We start from the raw sequence: 18,170 nt of genomic DNA on the forward strand, positions 1-18,170 counted from the left end.
AATAAAATATTAACAAAATTTTCTATAGAAATCAAATGTTGACAAAATATTCTTCAGAAATAAAATTTTGGAAAAATTTCCTATAGAAATAAAATTTCGAGAAAATAAAATAGAAATAAAATATTAACAACATTTTCTATAGAAATAAAATGTTGACAAAATTTTCTTTAGAAATAAAATTTTGAGAAAATTTTCCATAGAAATAAAATCTTGACAAAAATTTCTATAGAAATAAAATTTTGACAAAATTTTCTATAGAAATAAAATTTTGACAAAATTTTCTATAGAAATACATTTTCTGGGCAAAATTTTCTATAGAAATAAAATTTTGACAAAATTTTCTATAGAACTAATATGTTACAAATTTGTCTATAGAAATAAAATTTTGAGAAAATTCTCTTGAGAAATAAAATTTTGAGAAACTTTTCTATAGAAATAAAATTTTGACAAAATTTTCTATAGAAATAAAATTTTGACAAAATTTTCTATAGAAATAAAATTTTGACAAAATTTTCTATAGAAATAAAATTTTGACAAAATTTTCTATAGAAATAAAATTTTGAGAAAATTTTTTATAGAAATAAAATTTTGAGAAAATTTATATATAAATAAAATTTTGAGGAAATTTTCTATAGAAATAAAATTTTAAGAAATTTTTCTATAGAAATAAAATTTTGACAAAATTTTCTATAGAAATAAAATTTTGACAAAATTTTCTATAGAAATAAAATGTTGACAAATTTTTCTATAGAAATAAAATTTTGACAAATTTTTCTATAGAACTAATATTTTACAAAATTTTCTATGGAACTAATATTTTACAAAATTTTCTATAGAAATAAAATTTTGACAAAATTTTCTATAGAAATACATTTTCTGGGCAAAATTTTCTATAGAACTAATATGTTACAAAATTGTCTATAGAAATACAATTTTGAGAAAATTCTCTTTAGAAATAAAATTTTGAGAAACTTTTCTATAGAAATCAAATTTTGACAAACTTTTCTATAGAAATAAAGTTTTGCCAAAATGTTCTATAGAAATAAACTTTTGCCAAAATTTTCTATAGAAATAAAATGTTGACAAAATTTTCTATAGAAATAAAATGTTGACAAAATTTTCTATCGAAATAAAATTTCGAGAAAATAAAGTAGAAATAAAATATTAACAAAATTTTCTATAGAAATAAAATTTCGATAAAATAAAATAGAAATAAAATATTAACAAAATTTTCTATGGAAATCAAATTTTGACAAAATTTTCTATAGAAATAAAATGTTGACAAAATTTTTTATAGAAATAAAATTTTGACGAAATTTTTTATGGAAATAAAATTTTGACAAAATTTTCTATAGCAATAAATTTTGACAAAATTTTCCATAGAAATAAAATGAAATGTAAAACGTTTTTATTTAAATTTGGTAGATTTTTGGTAATTTTTTTTTTCAAATTTGGTGGATTATTTTAGGAAAGTAATTACTATGTGCTAAAATATCAAACTGCCTGCTTTTTATACTCTTCACCATTGGCCGTCCGTCCGTCTGTTGAAATCACGATAACTTCCGAAATATTGCAAACAGATCGGATGAAATTTGGTACGTGATGTTAGTGTATGTTGTAAAAGTAAAGAGTTTTTACTATCTTTTAAACTCGATTGCCCTTAAACGTATTTTGTTTGTTGATCGCTTATATTTTTGGGTAGGAATATACAAAAAAATATTTTTGTTTTTGAAAATACTTTGTGTAACATTTTAAAATTTAAAAATTTTACAATGTACACGAATTGCAAGTCAGCAGACTTTTTTTCTATGAGTGTATTTTGAAAATTACAAACTAAGCAAACTATACTATTCGTAATATCTTTTATAAGATAATTGACGCTATGCTATAAACATAAAAATATATTTGAAATGCCAATAAAAATTATCTTTGCAGAAAAAGTTTACACCTCATCTTTATTATATTCGAATATCTTTAAAACTTGAGAGTTGCTACAACACATTATGGTTTTACTCACTTTCAGAAAGTTAGAATTTATTTACATTCTGTAAAGTTTATTAACTTTTTAAAATATAAACAATTAAAACTATCATACATATATAGTGCGTTATCATACAGTTGGTATTATCTCAAATCTTATCTTAAATTTTGAAGAAAAAAATATTACAAATAAAAAAATTAAGACTGCATACTTTGTAAAGATTTCTAATACATTCAAACACGTGTAAAATTATAAATTCAAGAAAAGAAAAGAATCATACATGCAGAAAAGAAAATTAAACACAAGACTATTGTTACCCTTAATGAGAACGTAGATGTTGTTCTTGTAGATGTGATACTACCTGCCGTATTATGCATTCTCATCCTTCGATTATTAATTAATCGGTTACTAAAAGTAAAATAAAGTAATTCACAATATCTTTATGTGAAAAACAAATGGTTAGATGAGTTATGAATTACGTGAAAATACTATTAAAATCCCACATATTGTTTAAGAATTTATTGAATACATCTTTCCCCTTCATACCTGAAATGTCATCTCAATGTGAGAAATATAGTTTATATTTTTTATCAGTGTATGAGCAGACGAAAAATAAAACTAATTTAAATATTAAATTTGAGTCTATGACACGGTTGGTTGCCACTCGAGCCAAAAATAATAATTTGAAGAATATTTTACCAAACAATTACTAAACAAAAAAATATTTTGCAAAATTTTATGTTTATAGAAAATGATGTAAAATTTTGTTTCTATAGAAAATTTTGTGAAAATTATATTTCTGTAGAAAAATTTTGTCAAAATTCTATTTCTATAGAAATTTTATGTATATGGAAAATTTTGTCAAAATTTTATTCCTGTAGAAAAATTTGTTAAAATTTTATTCCTATAGAAAATTTCGTCAAAAATTTATTTCTATAGAGAATTTTTTCAAAATTTTATTTCTATAGAAAATTTTGTCAAAATATTATGTCTATTGAAAATTTTGTAAAAATTTTATTTCTATAGAAAATTTTGTCAAAATTTTATTTCTATAGAAAAGTTTGTCAAAATTTTATTTCTTTACATAAATTTTGTCAAATTTTTATTTCTATGCATAAATTTTGTCAAATTTTTATATCTATATATTTTGCAAAATTTATCAAAGCCTCAAATATTCTACCAATCTACCAAACAATAAAAACTTAACCAAGTGTACGCTACTACTCATATGTAGAGTACACTTGCCAACTATCACATTACCTTTACTTGGATTTAAATGCTACACAAGTTGCGAAAGCTTTTTATTTTTTGTCCGTCCGGTAGTTAAATAAACCGGATACGCATATAAGCTCAAGAAAAGAGAACCCCACTTTTTGAATTTCTTATGAAATGGGGATTACCCTATAACTCTAAACGAATATCTGTTATTGCTGGAAATGCAAATTCTTATTTTTGGGAAATACCACACATTATACATTTAATAGAAATTGTTTTAATATTGATCTTTTTAATTTGCAACACAGTTTTGCGAATTATGATAATTTATAAAATTATGATGTACAAAGCATTTATGTATACAAATATTTTTATACCCAGAAAAGGAATAAGGCTAACAATGTCTTATATTAAATTACTCAGAAACATTATTTGATTTGAGTCTACAATGTCCGTACTTCCGTCCGCCCATACAGCAGTCGACTATCATACCATAATATGGCACCATTTGGAGAATGAAACGACGGAAATACTCGATTTGACTCAGGAAGTTATTAAAAACAAGTAGGATCCACACTAGTCGACATTATTTATTTTTATTAGACATTTTTCTATGAGTGTATTATCGAAAAAAGACAAAAAATTATAAAATGAATAATAAATGAATTGAATAAGCATAAGCTGGATTAAATAATTTTTTCTCACTTTAAATGTTCAATTTGTAAATACCAATAACACTAATATGCAATTCTCACCATTTTAACACGTAACAAAAAAAACCGTGTATGTCACATTTATTCTAACAAAAAATCCCACCAACGAATGTCTTACGATATTGTTGTTTAGAGCAACCTAACGTTTTTTCTCGCCAACTGTCATATTCAAATTCAAAATAATCGTACACGCATTTGATATGACGATGTGAGTGCCCTAACCCATTAACACTCAATATGTGTTCAAAAACAAATAAAAGGGTTGCCAACCACTTGCTTGTTGTCAAAATGTTATTTCTATGGAAAATTTTGTCAAAATTTTATTTCTATAGAAAATTTTGTTAATATTTTATTTCTATTATATTTCATGTTAGCCTGATACCGAAACAGGCAATTGACCATAAAGCTCGAAAAATAATTGTATAATTAGATTTTATTTCTATTTTATTTTCCCGAATTTTTTTTTCTATAGAAAATTTTCTCAAAATTTTGTTTTTATACAATATTTTGCCAAAATGTTATTTCTATAGAAAATTTTGTTACAATTTTATTTCTATAGAAAATTTTGTCAAAATTTAGTTCTAAAGAAAACTTTGTCAAAATTTTAAGTTCTATCGAAAATTTTGTCAAAATTTTATTTCTATAGAAATATATTTTTTTTTCTATAAAATATTTTGTAAAAAAATTGATTCTTATAGAAAATTCTATCAAAACTTTATTTCTTTACAAATTTTTGTCACGATTTTATTTCTGTAGAAATTTTTTCAAAATTTTATTGTTATAGGAAATTTTGTCAAAATTTTATTTCTATAGAAAATTTTGTCAAAATTTTATTTCTATAGAAAATTTTGTCAAAATGTTATTTCTATAGAAAATTTTGTCAAAATTTTATTTCTATAGAAATATTTTTTTTCTATCAAAAATTTTGCAAAAAAATTGATTGTTATAGAAAGTTTTATCAAAACTTTATTTCATTGTTGTTGTTTTTTTTTTATTTCAGCTTAAAACCATGCATTGACTAACCTAAAAGTGTGGCTTGTAGTTTAGTAAATTTTTTTAAAGAATATTTTCTCAAAATTTTATTTTTATAGAAAATTTAGTCAAAAATGGTTTCTATAGAAAATTTTGTCCAAATTTTATTTCTATAGAAAATTTTCTCAAAATTTCATTTCTATAGAAAATTTTCTCAAAATTTCATTTCTATAGACCATTTTGTCAAAAATTTATTCCTATAGAAAATTTTGTCAAAATTTTATTTCTATAGAAAATTTTGTCAAAATTTTATTTTTATAGAAAATGTTGTCAAAATTTTATTTTTATAGAAAATTTAGTCAAAAATTGTTTCTATAGAAAATTTTGTCAAAATTTTATTTCTATAGAAAATTTTGTCAAAATTTTATTTCCATAGAAATTTTGTCAAAATTTTATTTCTATAGAAAATTTTGTCAACATTTTATTTCTATAGAAAATTTTGTCAAAATTTAGTTCTAAAGAAGATTTTGTCAAAATTTTATTTCTATAGAAAATTTTGTCAACAATCATTTCTATAGAAATTTCGTAAAAATTTTATTTCTATAGAAAATTTTGTCAAAATTTTATTTCTGTAGAAAATTTTGTCAAAATTTTATTTCTATAGAAAATTTTGTAAAAATTTTATTTCTATAGAAAATTTTGTCAAAATTTTATTTCTATAGAAAATTTTGTCAACAATTATTTCTATAGAAAATTTTGTCAAAATTTTATTTCTGTAGAAAATTTTGTCAAAAATTTTATTTCTATAGAAAATTTTGTCAAAATTTAGTTCTAAAGAAAATTTCGTCAAAATTTTATTACTATTGAAAATTTTGTCAAAATTTTATTTCCATAGAAAATTTTGTCAAAATTTAGTTCTAAAGAAGATTTTGTCAAAATTTTATTTCTATAGAAAATTTTGTCAACAATCATTTCTATAGAAATTTCGTAAAAATTTTATTTCTATAGAAAATTTTGTCAAAATTTTATTTCTGTAGAAAATTTTGTCAAAATTTTATTTCTGTAGAAAATTTTGTCAAAATTTTATTTCTGTAGAAAATTTTGTCAAAATTTTATTTCTACCATCTGTTCTTCTAAGAGGCTCTGGAAATCAAATCTAGGGATCGGTTCATATATTTGCATGATAGCTATAGAGCATATATTTACATCACGTATTAAATTTCAAACGGATCGGATGAAATATGCTCCTCCAAGAGGCTACAGAATTCAAATCGTGGGATCGGGACTATTTATAATTATAGACGAATATGGACCAATTTTTGCATGGTTCTTAAATGGCATACGAAAAGCACGTACCAAATTTAAACCAGATCGGATGAAATTTGCTTTTCAAAAAGGCTCCGGAAGTCAAATGTGTGGTCGGTTTATATGAGGCTATACCCAAAAGTGAGTTTATATGGGCCATCTACATTAATAAGAGCTACTTGTACTGAGTTTCAATTCGACAACTTGTTACGGTCGAAAGTTAGCGTGCTTTCACCAGACGGACGGACATCGCTAAACCAACTCCAAATTTCGCAATGACCCAGAATTTGTAAGAAAACACCTGATAAAAGATTAATTTTAAAATCACGCTAGATGACAATCCTTTTGAAAAAAATAACTCCTATATGAAAATTAAAAAAAAATAATTTTTTTATTAGAAAAAAACTTCCTATGTTCGTATATATGCTTAAAAGAAACTTTTTGTTATAAATAGCTAATAATTCCATGTAAGACAAATAACGCATATACAAAAAATGTGTGTTTTTTTCTGACATTTTTTATATCCGTTACCAACTGTATAAGATATGTAAATGGCAACCATTTTCATCTCCAAGATACTACACAACATTTAAGCTTGGATCTGGATTGCGTTTGTCTTTTGCTCTCTTCTTAATATCAATTTTGCATTGAAGCTTCATAGTGGCCGGTTGTTGGTTTTTATAGGAGAATATGAACATATGCTATAGAATGAATACAACTTCAAGATTCAGTTAAAGCCCGACTCTCAAGAGCATCACAAGCGTTTACGCTGTGTGCTAGCGCGGCAAAGTATTCACAGAGGAATATAAACAAATTCAAAACGATAAAATATTAAAAATTACATTACATATTTTTTCGTTATAAACATATATGTTTATAAATTATTAAAGTGATAATCGTTTTCAACTTACTCACTTGGGAAATTTCGTTTTCTCAAGGGAATTGAAAAAATAATAAATTACAAAAGATTTATATAAATCAAGAGGAAAAAGTGATTATTGTGTGAATAACAATTATTGAAATTGAAACAAAACAGAAATCAATTATTATATTTTATAAAGAGGAAAAATTTAAGTGAAAAAAAAACAACAAATTATTAAGCAATATGGATTTTAAAACTGCATTCATTTTGTTGGTTTTATCAGCACTTTGGGTCTCCGGGGATGCTTTGGAAATTCCAGATGATGGCAAATGTAAGTCTATAAATTTGGGTTTTTCTGTGAAATTATAAAGAATTTTCTAGTCAATAATGAAATTTGTTTAAAATTAACTTTTAGATTTTTCCATTATCCACCACACAAATTAATATTGATTAATTAATTTCAATTACTATTAAAAATTTCCAAATTATTCAATTTTCTAAATTATTTTTTTTATTTTCCATCTTAGTTGTAGTAATCGACATGATCTTGGCATATGTATTTCATTAAAAATTTTGAAATCAAGTTCTTATGAAGAGTTTAATATTTAAATTTATTTCTAAATTTAAATTATGATGATTATAGCTTTTAACATTTATTAATTGTTTAATTATTATTTCCTAAAAGTTCAAACAAATTCAGGTTTGTGGTCTTTCTCTTTGGTTTATTTGCAATATAAGACGATTTGGTTAAATCATCGAATAAAGAAAACTGGAATTCATAAAAATGTTTCGAATTATAAATTGGTCTCTTTGGGATAGACAAATCGTTCTAAATGGTAAACACTACACTTAAAAAGAAGTTTCTTGGTTCCAAAGATTTTAACCTTTCTAGCATTTTGGTGAAATGCGGCTTCTTTGGAAAAAAGACTTTAATGAAAAAATTTTAGTTTAAAAATAAAAAAAAAAGTGGAACTTATTAAATTTTAATGGAATATTTTGTAAAATTAAATTAAAACTTTAATTGGAAAAATTTTGGTGATATTTTTTCTGGGTGTAATGCGTTATTCCAAGCATTAAATCGGTCTCTTAAGGATTTGAATTGCTTATAAAAATGGAAGTAAAAAACAGACCAACTGAAAACCCCAAAAAAGATTATGGTGTGCATCGAAAGTTAAATTAATACAAAGTCATTGGCTCTGCATCAGCTAGCTGACTGTCACCCTTAATAACCAAATTTATTTGCCCATAAATATACTACGTAAAATATTCATTCGTTTTTCTATTAGAAAAATACTCATTTGTATATTCCAAAAAATTATTTCTAATACATTCTTCTCCTTTCACCAGATTTCAAACCCCTTCGAATTTGGGAATTCAATATGACAATTTTGACCCCTCTATCTTTGATAAATTCTACATCGTCTATCGACATTAATATGTAAATATATTTCATAAATTAAAAAAACTAAAATGTAGTCAAATAAACCCATAGCTACTACATCAATACTTGATTATTCCAAATGCTCTAATGTATTCAGAAACACAAATCACCTGTAAGTTTTACTATTGAACTACCTAATGTGACGTTGCTGGGGTTTACTTCATGAATCATCATCATCGTCAGTGATGTGCCAGTAATAAAAATCATACCTAAAATTTTGAAATGTATGGAAATTATAGGGCTTCAAGCGTAGCTAAACTCAAAAATCCCCTCCTTATAATGGATAAAAAACAATATCCCATAGCCTACTAAAATCGTGCTAACTTGTTCTCAAGGTCAAGCCGAAATTAAGACCAACAAAAAAACGAGACATCTAAAATATCGTCTTGCACAAGTTGTTGGAATTGATTGTAGAACAATTCAAAATACTAGTTGAGAATCTACACTCAGAAAAAAATATTCGCTATAAATGTAAATGTAAGCAGCATGGAAGGTCGAGTTAAATGTCATCATCTCTACTACAGCAGTTTGGTAGATTGGTAGAATTCTTGATGATTTGGTCACTTTTGTAAAAAAAATTCTCTGCAACAAAGAGGTACTTCAATTTTCTATAGAAATTAAATTTTGACAAAAAATTGCTACAGATTTCTATAGAAATAAAATATTGACAAAATTTTCTATAGAAATAAAATTTTGACAAAATTTTCGATAGAAATAAAATTTTGACAAAATTTTCGATAGAAATAAAATTTTGATAAAATTTTCTATAGCAATAAAATTTTGATAAAATTTGCAATAGAAATAAAATTTTAACAAAATTTTCTATAAAAATTAAATTTTGACAAAATTTTCTATAGAAATAAAATTTTGACAAAAATTTGCTACAGATATAACATTTTGAGAGAAAAATTTCTATAAAATAAAATTTTGACAAAATTTTCTATAGAAATAAAAGTTTGACAAAATTTTCGATAGAAATAAAATTTTGACAAAATGTTCTATAAAAATAAAATTTTGATAAATTTTCTATAGCAATAAAATGTTGATAAAATTTGCTATAGAAATAAAATTTTAACAAAATTTTCTATATAAATAAAATTTTGACAAAATTTTCTATAGAAATAAAATTTTGACAAAATTTTCTATAGAAATAAAAATTTGATAAAATTTGCTATAGAAATAAAATTTTGATCAAATATGCTATAGAAATAAAATTTTAACAAAATTTTCTATAGAAGTGAAAGTTTGACAAAATTTTCTATAGAAAAACATTTTGACAAAACTTTCCATAGAAATAAAATTTTTATTAAATTTTCTATAGAAATAAAATTTTAATAAAATTTGCTATAGAAATAAAATCTTGATCAAATATGCTATAGAAATAAAATTTTAACAAATTTTCTATAAAAATAAAATTTTGACTAAATTTTCTATAAAAATAAAATTTTGACAAAAATATCTATAGAAATAAATTTGTGACAAAAATATCTATAGAAATAAAATCTTTAGAAAATTTTCTATAGAAATAATATTTTGACAAAATTTTCTATAGAAATAAAATTTTGACAAAATTTTCTATAGAAATATCTATAGTTACAAAATTTTGACAAAATTTTCTATAGAAATAAAATTTTGACAAAACAGGTTTCAATTTTCTGTAGAAATAAAATTTTGATAAAATTTCCTATATAATTAAAATAATACCAAAATTTTCTACAGAAATCAAATTTTGACAAAAATATCTATAGAAATAAAATTTTCTACAGTAACAAAATGTTGACAAAATTTTCTATAGAAATTAAATTTTAACAAAATTTTCTATAAAAATATAATATTGACAAAATTTTCTATAAAAATAAAATTTTAACAAATTTTCTATAAAAATAAAATTTTGACAAAATTTTCTATAGAAATCATTATTGTTGTTTTTGATTAAAACCATGCATTGACTAAACTATAAGTGTAGCTTAACCAACAGAGGAAAGGTATGCTTGTCATATTTATTTGGGCAAAGCCCTATAGACTGCAAGATGGTTGTATGGACAGCTGTTTCGGAATTACCACATTCCTCATCAGCATCCTCTACTTACATCAAAACTATCAACCATTACATCAACTTACATCAGAATAAATTCGGGTAATTCACTTAACCCAAAGTGAACTACACTTGAACCTCTCAAAAAAAGGTTTTTGATAGTCGGCTTTGCCTAAACAAAGTTGTAAGCATTTCTCTTTTCCTTTGTCAAAGTCATTGTATTTCTATTTCTATATAAAATACAATTTTGACAAAATTTTCTATAGAAATTTCTATAGAAAATGTTGACACAATTTTCTATGGAAAGTTTTAGAAAATTTTCTATAGAAATAAAATGTTGACAAAATTTTCTATAGAAATAAAATGTTGACAAAATTTTCTATAGAAATAAAATTTTGACAAAATTTTCTATGGAAATAAAATTTTGACAAAATTTTCTACAGAAATAAAATTTTGACAAAATTTTCTATGGAAATAAAATTTTGACAAAATTTTCTACAGAAATAAAATTTTGACAAAATTTTCTATGGAAATAAAATTTTGACAAAATTTTCTATAGAAATAAAATGTTGACAAAATTTTCTATAGAAATAAAATTTTGACAAAATTTTCTATAGAAATAAAATTTTGACAACATTTTCTATAGAAATAAAATTTTGACAACATTTTCTATAGAAATAACATTTTGACAAAATTTTCTATACAAATAAAATTTTGAGAAAATTTTCTATAGAAATAAAATTTTTACAAAATTTCTATAGAAATAATGTTTGGACAAAATTTTCTATAAAAATAAAATTTTGACAAAATTTTCTATAGAAATAAAATGTTTACGAAATTTCTATAGAAATAATATTTGGACAAAATTTTCTATAAAATTAAAATGTTGACAAAAATTTCTGTAAAAATAAAATTTTGACAAAATTTTCTATTGAAATAATATTTTGACAAAATTTCCTATAGAAATAAAATTTTTGATAAAAATTTTCTCTAGAAATAAAATTTTGACAAAATTTCTATACAAAATAAAATTTTGACCAAAATTTCTAGAGATATGAAATTTTGACAAAATTTTCCATAGAAATAAAATTTTGAGAAAAATTTCTATAGAAATAAAATTTTGAGAAACTTTTCTATAGAAATAAATTTTTTGATAAAAATTTTCTCTAGAAATAAAATTTTGACAAAATATTCTGTAGAAATAAAATGTTGAGAAAATTGTCTACAAAACCGAAACTAGCCAGAAAAATATTTTTACATCCTAAAGACACGTCAACAAAAATAGTTTAGTTTTCTTCCAAACCAAAATCAATTTCCCAACGATCTTCGTTAGCCTAAAATGGAGGTAAGATTCTTTTGGTAGCAGCAAATTTCCTTATATTATGAGCAATTTTATTCGAGTGTAGAAGGGAATCTCATACTGCTGTAGGATGAAGCAATTAATATATGTTGCCAAAAACAAAACAAAAAACACAATACATGACAATCTGATATTAATAATTACCCATTCGGTGTTAAACCTTTACCGGTTCATTGTTTTTTTTTTTTCTTTTTATTATTAGCATTATTATTTAATATTTCAATAGTAACCTATATGAAATTTTAGATCTGTGTACTGTGTACGCTTGCTTGCCTGCCAATCTTGGGAGAAGGTCTTCCACAAGTCATGAACAATGTATGATGAGTTTTTTGTTATGTAGCATTTGCAATTAAACCGGTTAATCTGTAGATGGAATAATAGCCAGATATTATTTTACTAAGAAATCAATGTCTACCGGTAGCAGTGAACCCCCCATGATCATTAATCAACGGAGATGTTGATTAATTTTTTTTTTTTTTTGGGTATTGTTTTAATATATCAAGGATCCAAGGACAAAAGTGGACACGTTTTACAATTGAAGTGGCAATTTCATTGACCTATAATTTCAAGTGATTTTTTAAAATGAAAATACACACAAAAAATATATTTCTATGAAACGAAATTTTAGATCTTTATTTATGGTACACATTTCAATTTCATTTCATTTCAATTCACATTCCATTGCTATTTTTCCCCCAAAAACGATATTTGTTGGACCTGACGGAAACAACTTTAGCAACAAAAGAAAACTTCGATGGCCCAAAATTTCGTTTCCGATAAAAGAAATTAATTGTTTGTGTGTAAAGTCATTACATAAACCTAACTAAATTCAATGATGTGCACTATATACAAAAGAAATGTAGGTGAATTAGAAGCTATTCTATTGAAGATCATGAGTGTAGCAAAAATACCAGCTACTATTATTTAGTAATTCACTTTAAGCACGATCAGAGCGACTATCGGCGGGCTAATATACATTTACGTGTTCTTATAAAAAATTCTAAAATTTTTATTAAACTACAATGTGGACTGTGAAAATCGAATTCCATATTTCCATCATAAAATACGTGAAGATATGCCAAAAAGAAAATTTTTAATAGCCAAGGTACAACGGACATGGTGTCTTGGAATAAGAGGGGCAACGAATACCATATCAAGCAGAGCTTTGGAAACGAATCTGGACTTTAAACCTATACAGACATTGATCAAAAGCGAGTCCGCCATGGAGGTGATGAGATTTAAGATGTTAAGAGCCATCTAAGGGTAATAGGGAAAAACGGTGGATGTAGTGGCGAACGCAACAAAAATCCATAATCGTATAACTGAGGTGACCATGACCACTTCAACCAGAGCTTTAAAAACGAAACAGACAGGATAACCAACGATTATCCGTAAAACGGCAGGATCCACATCATATGGGCTTGCACATCTCAGAATAAGAGGAATGTAAAGGCAAAAAAAAAACTGGCTGGAAAACAAAGTAAACTGAACTTAGCAGCCCACTTAGCCCCTATGGGATTTATGGAACAATATAATGGTCGGATGGGAGGCGATAATACTCTGGGGTGATCCAATAATGCAAAAGACTAAAGAACTACTTGAAAAGGGTAGAAGCAGAAGAGCCTACGGTCGGAAGGGGGACAAAAATAGTGATCCAAAAAAGGGGTGATCCAAGCAAGTAAAATACTGAAGAACTGCTTCAAAAGAGTAGGAGCAGAAGGGCTAAATGACGGGGCGCCTAGAGTTGAGGGCATATCTTTGCCGACTCGGAGCCGCAGATAATCAGGTATTTGCAAGTTTTGGAAAGAGGATATGTTACCTTCCAAAACGCATTGCTCTGATTTTACCCGATTTTTAGCCCACCATATTGGGGAAGAAGTGATTAGGAACCTGTCCCATGTGGGAAACAGGGATTGGAAACAAATTAGAGAACTCGTTAAACAAACCGAGTTTTCGTAATAAAAGAGCATATGGAGGGGCTAGATATAAAGAATAGGATTGCAGTCCGAAGAACATTGGAAAATAATGACTGGTTGCCTAGACCACATTTTTCCGAATCGGAGCCATGATTTTGCTACACTCACTGCTCTGCTTTTACACGATATATAGCCCACACTATTGAGGAAAAGGGGATTAGGGATCTGGCCAAATGGGAACGAGGGACTGAAAACCAATAAGGGAATTTGTCAAATTAACCTTGTTGCAGGAATAAAAGAAGACAATAATGGAGAGAAAAAGCTACAGCGCACAACGAACTAGACACTGACATAGCTAACATATATGTCAACGATATTAGACAGGGAAACCTGAATCCTCCTTTCAACTTGATCTAACCTATCCTGAAAAGGGTAGAGACTACGAGGTCTTCAATGTATCCTTAATCTGATTTACATATCTCGTAGGTATATCGCTCGATAGACTCTCATTTTAGTGCAACCATCGTCTTTAGATACTTGATGCATTCGTTTACAGTTTTCGGTATCTTTCAAAAACCTGAAATCAAACAATTGAGATCATACGCGAAGAGGACGTTTTTGGATTGGACCTACTTTCCAATAATTTTAGATAATCTAAAAATCAAAATAGTTTAATTCCACTGCTAATTAACCCTTCGGTACTGCATTCTTATGTCTTAAGCGTCATATATACTGTAAACGAAATCGCCTTTTTTGACTACTCACTTTTGTATAAGAAAATCGACTTGAAGCACACTTGGTATTAGCTCTTACTCACTCCTCAAAATATTCCCCTTTGTGTTCTTTCAGTGCGTGTATGTATTGTGGAATCTCGAGGTGTTTATCGCAAGACACCCAAATTCTGTCCTATCCTAGAGGCAACAAGTAATATAGAATGTGTAGTCGGTGTAGATCGTCTCGATTGTGTTCGGCGAATTCACAAAGGTACTGCCCACTTTGGAGTTTTAACATCAGAAGATTTGGTGGCGGCTCGTTGGGCTAGTGTAGAGATTCTGGTAGCCAGTGAACTGAGGACTCATAATACACCATTCGAATATGAAGTTGTAGCTGTTGTTGACAATGAAGCAGATATTCATACCATACATGATCTGAGGGGTTCAAAATTTTGTCATCCTGGTTATGGTTTGGAAAATCATTGGACCGAGGTATTGGCGAATGTAAGTTGAAAATAGGAAATATGTATAATTTCTTATTAATAAATTGTTTTCTTTTTGTTAGTATTTTGAATCGACCTTGGTATCGAAATCCTGTGATCCTGATATATCTATCACCGAAGATCGCATAAAATCTTCAGCCCATTACTTTGGCCCCAGCTGTAAAGCAGGTCCTTGGGTGCCTGATCCCAAACAAGATCGTCAGCTTAAGGCGAAATATCCTTCATTATGTCAAATGTGCTATGATTCGTATAGATGCGATATTGGAGACAAACACTGGGGTCGACGTGGGGCTCTATACTGTTTGACTAGTGGCGGAGGTAATGTGGGCTGGGCCAGATTGGATGATGTTCGCAGTCATTTTGGGGTAAGAGAATGTAAAAAAATCTTCTTACACATACTAATTTTCCATTGTTTCAGTTGACTGGCTTACCAAAACAAGCTGAACCCTCTGAGTATAGCTTTTTATGTGCCGAGGGCCACTTGCAACCTATCAATACAACAAAACCTTGTGTTTGGGTAGCCAAGCCATGGCCTGTGATAGCTGCCCGTCGTTCTCATGCAGCCCAAGTACAAAATCTGGTGACCGGTTTAAATCATGATGCGCCCAATAGTTGGCAAAATGCCTTGTTAAGTCTTCTGGAGACTTATCATGTGGATATAATGCCCCTGGATAATGTCATACCCATTGATGACTATTTAGATCAAGCTCCTGCCTTCCAAAGTGCCTACAGTTTTCCCGAATGTAATCCTCCACGTTCTATTGTCTTTTGCACTACATCGATAATACAGCACATCAAATGTTCCTGGCTTCAAGAAGCTTCTCAAGTCTATGGAGTTCAGCCCAATATTCAATGTACTAGATCGACTAACTTGGAGAGTTGCATGGATGATATCAAATATCGGGCAGCCGATGTTGTCTTGGTGGATCATGAAAATCGGGTGAAGGCACAAAGAGATTTCAATTTGAAACCTGTCCTCTTTGAATTCTCCCAGGATATGCATCAACGGTATACCACAATAGCTGTGGTCCATAAGGATTCAACATTTTCGACATTTGATGATTTGAAAGGAGCCAAGGTATGCTTACCTTCGTTTGAGGGCCCCGCCTATTTGTCAGTTCTCGAAACCTTACATAACAAAACCCATCATGAAAAACCATTGCATAAATACTTCCATCATGAGTCTTGCCTTTGGGAACCTCATTCATCGCATAAATGTCCTGATGTTTATCAGGGTGACGAAGGAGCTTTAAGATGTTTAGCTGAGAGGGGAGATGTGGCTTTCCTTAGCTCGGATTTATATAAAAAATATACCATTGGAAATTTAACCTCACCATGGATCAAGCAAACTCAGCATAAATCATTTAGAGTCCTCTGTCCGTATGGATCCAATGAAAAAGGATCGAAATTTGAATATTGTTATTTACATTGGACCACCAGGGGTCATATTATGACCCATGACACGGCTCCCGCTAGACTCAATGAAATCCACAATTCTTTGAGGGATATTGATATACTATTTGGTAAAACCTATAAGTCCGAAACGAGACCCTTCACAATGTATGGAACTTTCGACAAGAAAAGCAATGTCATCTTTCATGATAGCACCGATGGCTTACGAGGTCTTCAGGATTTAAGAAAGGATCATAATACACGTATAATGGAAGATATTTTCGAAAAGTATATACAGAAAAAATATGTTAATCCTTTGGAAAGTGGTTCATCGACATCGAAGGCTATGGGATATGGTAGTCTGTTTGCAATGACTGTTTTAAGTCTTTGGAGACTTGTGAACTGAAACGTTTTGTAAAATATTATTTTTTTTTTCATTTTGTGTTAAATTGTCTATATCATTATAGTTTGTGTACAATTAAAAAAAGATTATTGTGATATTATCTTGTAAGTTAAACAAAAATATATAAAAAAATTAAAAACTATCAAATATCAATGGAGACTTTATCAAATTCTGGATTTATAGACGCCATATTTGTTTCAGTTGTTGAGAAATGAATATGTACATTAATATTATGAAATGTTTCGCTATGAAATATAAAATTCATTACAAAAATCAAAAAGGTCATTGTACAGAGTGGATGATATGTAATGCAACCAACTTTATGTTGCTGTCATTTCTAAACCGATCATCTGTAAGGTGACAGCTTTATTCCAGTTAAAGTTCATTTTATTGATTACGAGCTTGCAAAAGCTTTTCGATCTATTGCATTCAGAAAAAAGACTATTCGTGATGGAATTTATATTTGGTTGCAAACCTACAAGCCCTTCAACATGTAAATGTAAACAAATCGTTTGTTTCTCGTATTATTGCTCATTACTGTGATACTGGCTGTGTTACATTACCTCCAAACAATGGAGAAAAAAACGGTAACAATACCATGAATGGTTTGAAAAGTGAAGGTCAGATTTGATCAAATCCACGAAGCAGTGGTAAAAAACTTGCTTTTGAGCTGAACATGTCGCGGAAGCAACACATATTTAAAAAGGAGATTGAACTAAAGCCATTGAAATCCAAGAGGTCACCCATCCACACAAAAAAAAATTGATTGGGATGAGCCAAGGAGTTGCTTTGCTTGAACGAAATTTGCCATTTACCGAATTTGGTTTTCTCCGTTGAAATGCGATTCTTAATTGTGAACAAACAAAATAATCGTAAAAGCTCAGCTAAAAATTTACTCCTTCGATTGTTCACCAGAACTCAAGCGCCACCGATGGTAATGGTGTGGACCGCCGTAAACGCCAATGGGCGCTGCCCGCTGGTATTCGTCGACCGTGTGGTCCAACTAAATGTCGAATATTATCGGGAAAATATCCTAAAGTCGCTTGGCCTCCAAAATCTTCGGATCTCAATTCGTTGGACTTTTGCTCCCTGGGAATTTTAGATAGTGACACACAGATATATCAAAGCGTCGATCATCTCTCATCTCAAGACGTCGCTTTGCTGGAAATGGACCAAACTGAATCTAAAATTTTATGTTTCTTCCGATTTTTTTTCTTTTGAACAATGTAATAAAAAACAAATATATACGGCCGTAAGTTCGGCCAGGCCGAATCTTATGTGCCCTCCACCATGGATTGCGAAGAAACTTCTACGAAAGACTGGATTTCTACGAAAGACAAATTACTTGGGTTGTGGTAA

At 27.8% G+C, this 18,170-nt stretch overlaps 2 protein-coding genes across 2 annotated transcripts in view; one reads left to right on the forward strand and one right to left on the reverse strand.

Annotated features, from left to right (window-relative positions):
- The window catches only part of LOC142237564 (major facilitator superfamily domain-containing protein 6), a 30,618-nt gene that overhangs the window by 10,103 nt on the left and 2,345 nt on the right, over window positions 1–18,170 (reverse strand). The gene's annotated exons all lie outside the window — the stretch shown is intronic.
- Window positions 6,931–16,958, forward strand: Tsf3 (Transferrin 3). The gene is made up of 4 exons (XM_075311924.1): window positions 6,931–7,379; window positions 14,650–15,017; window positions 15,079–15,381; window positions 15,435–16,958. Exons 1-4 carry the CDS (start codon window positions 7,292–7,294, stop codon window positions 16,812–16,814), a joined length of 2,139 nt encoding a protein of 712 aa, XP_075168039.1. The 5' UTR covers window positions 6,931–7,291; the 3' UTR covers window positions 16,815–16,958.

The sequence above is a fragment of the Haematobia irritans genome, chromosome 5 (genome assembly GCF_050003625.1).
Source record: "Haematobia irritans isolate KBUSLIRL chromosome 5, ASM5000362v1, whole genome shotgun sequence".
Classification (NCBI taxonomy): domain Eukaryota; kingdom Metazoa; phylum Arthropoda; class Insecta; order Diptera; family Muscidae; genus Haematobia; species Haematobia irritans.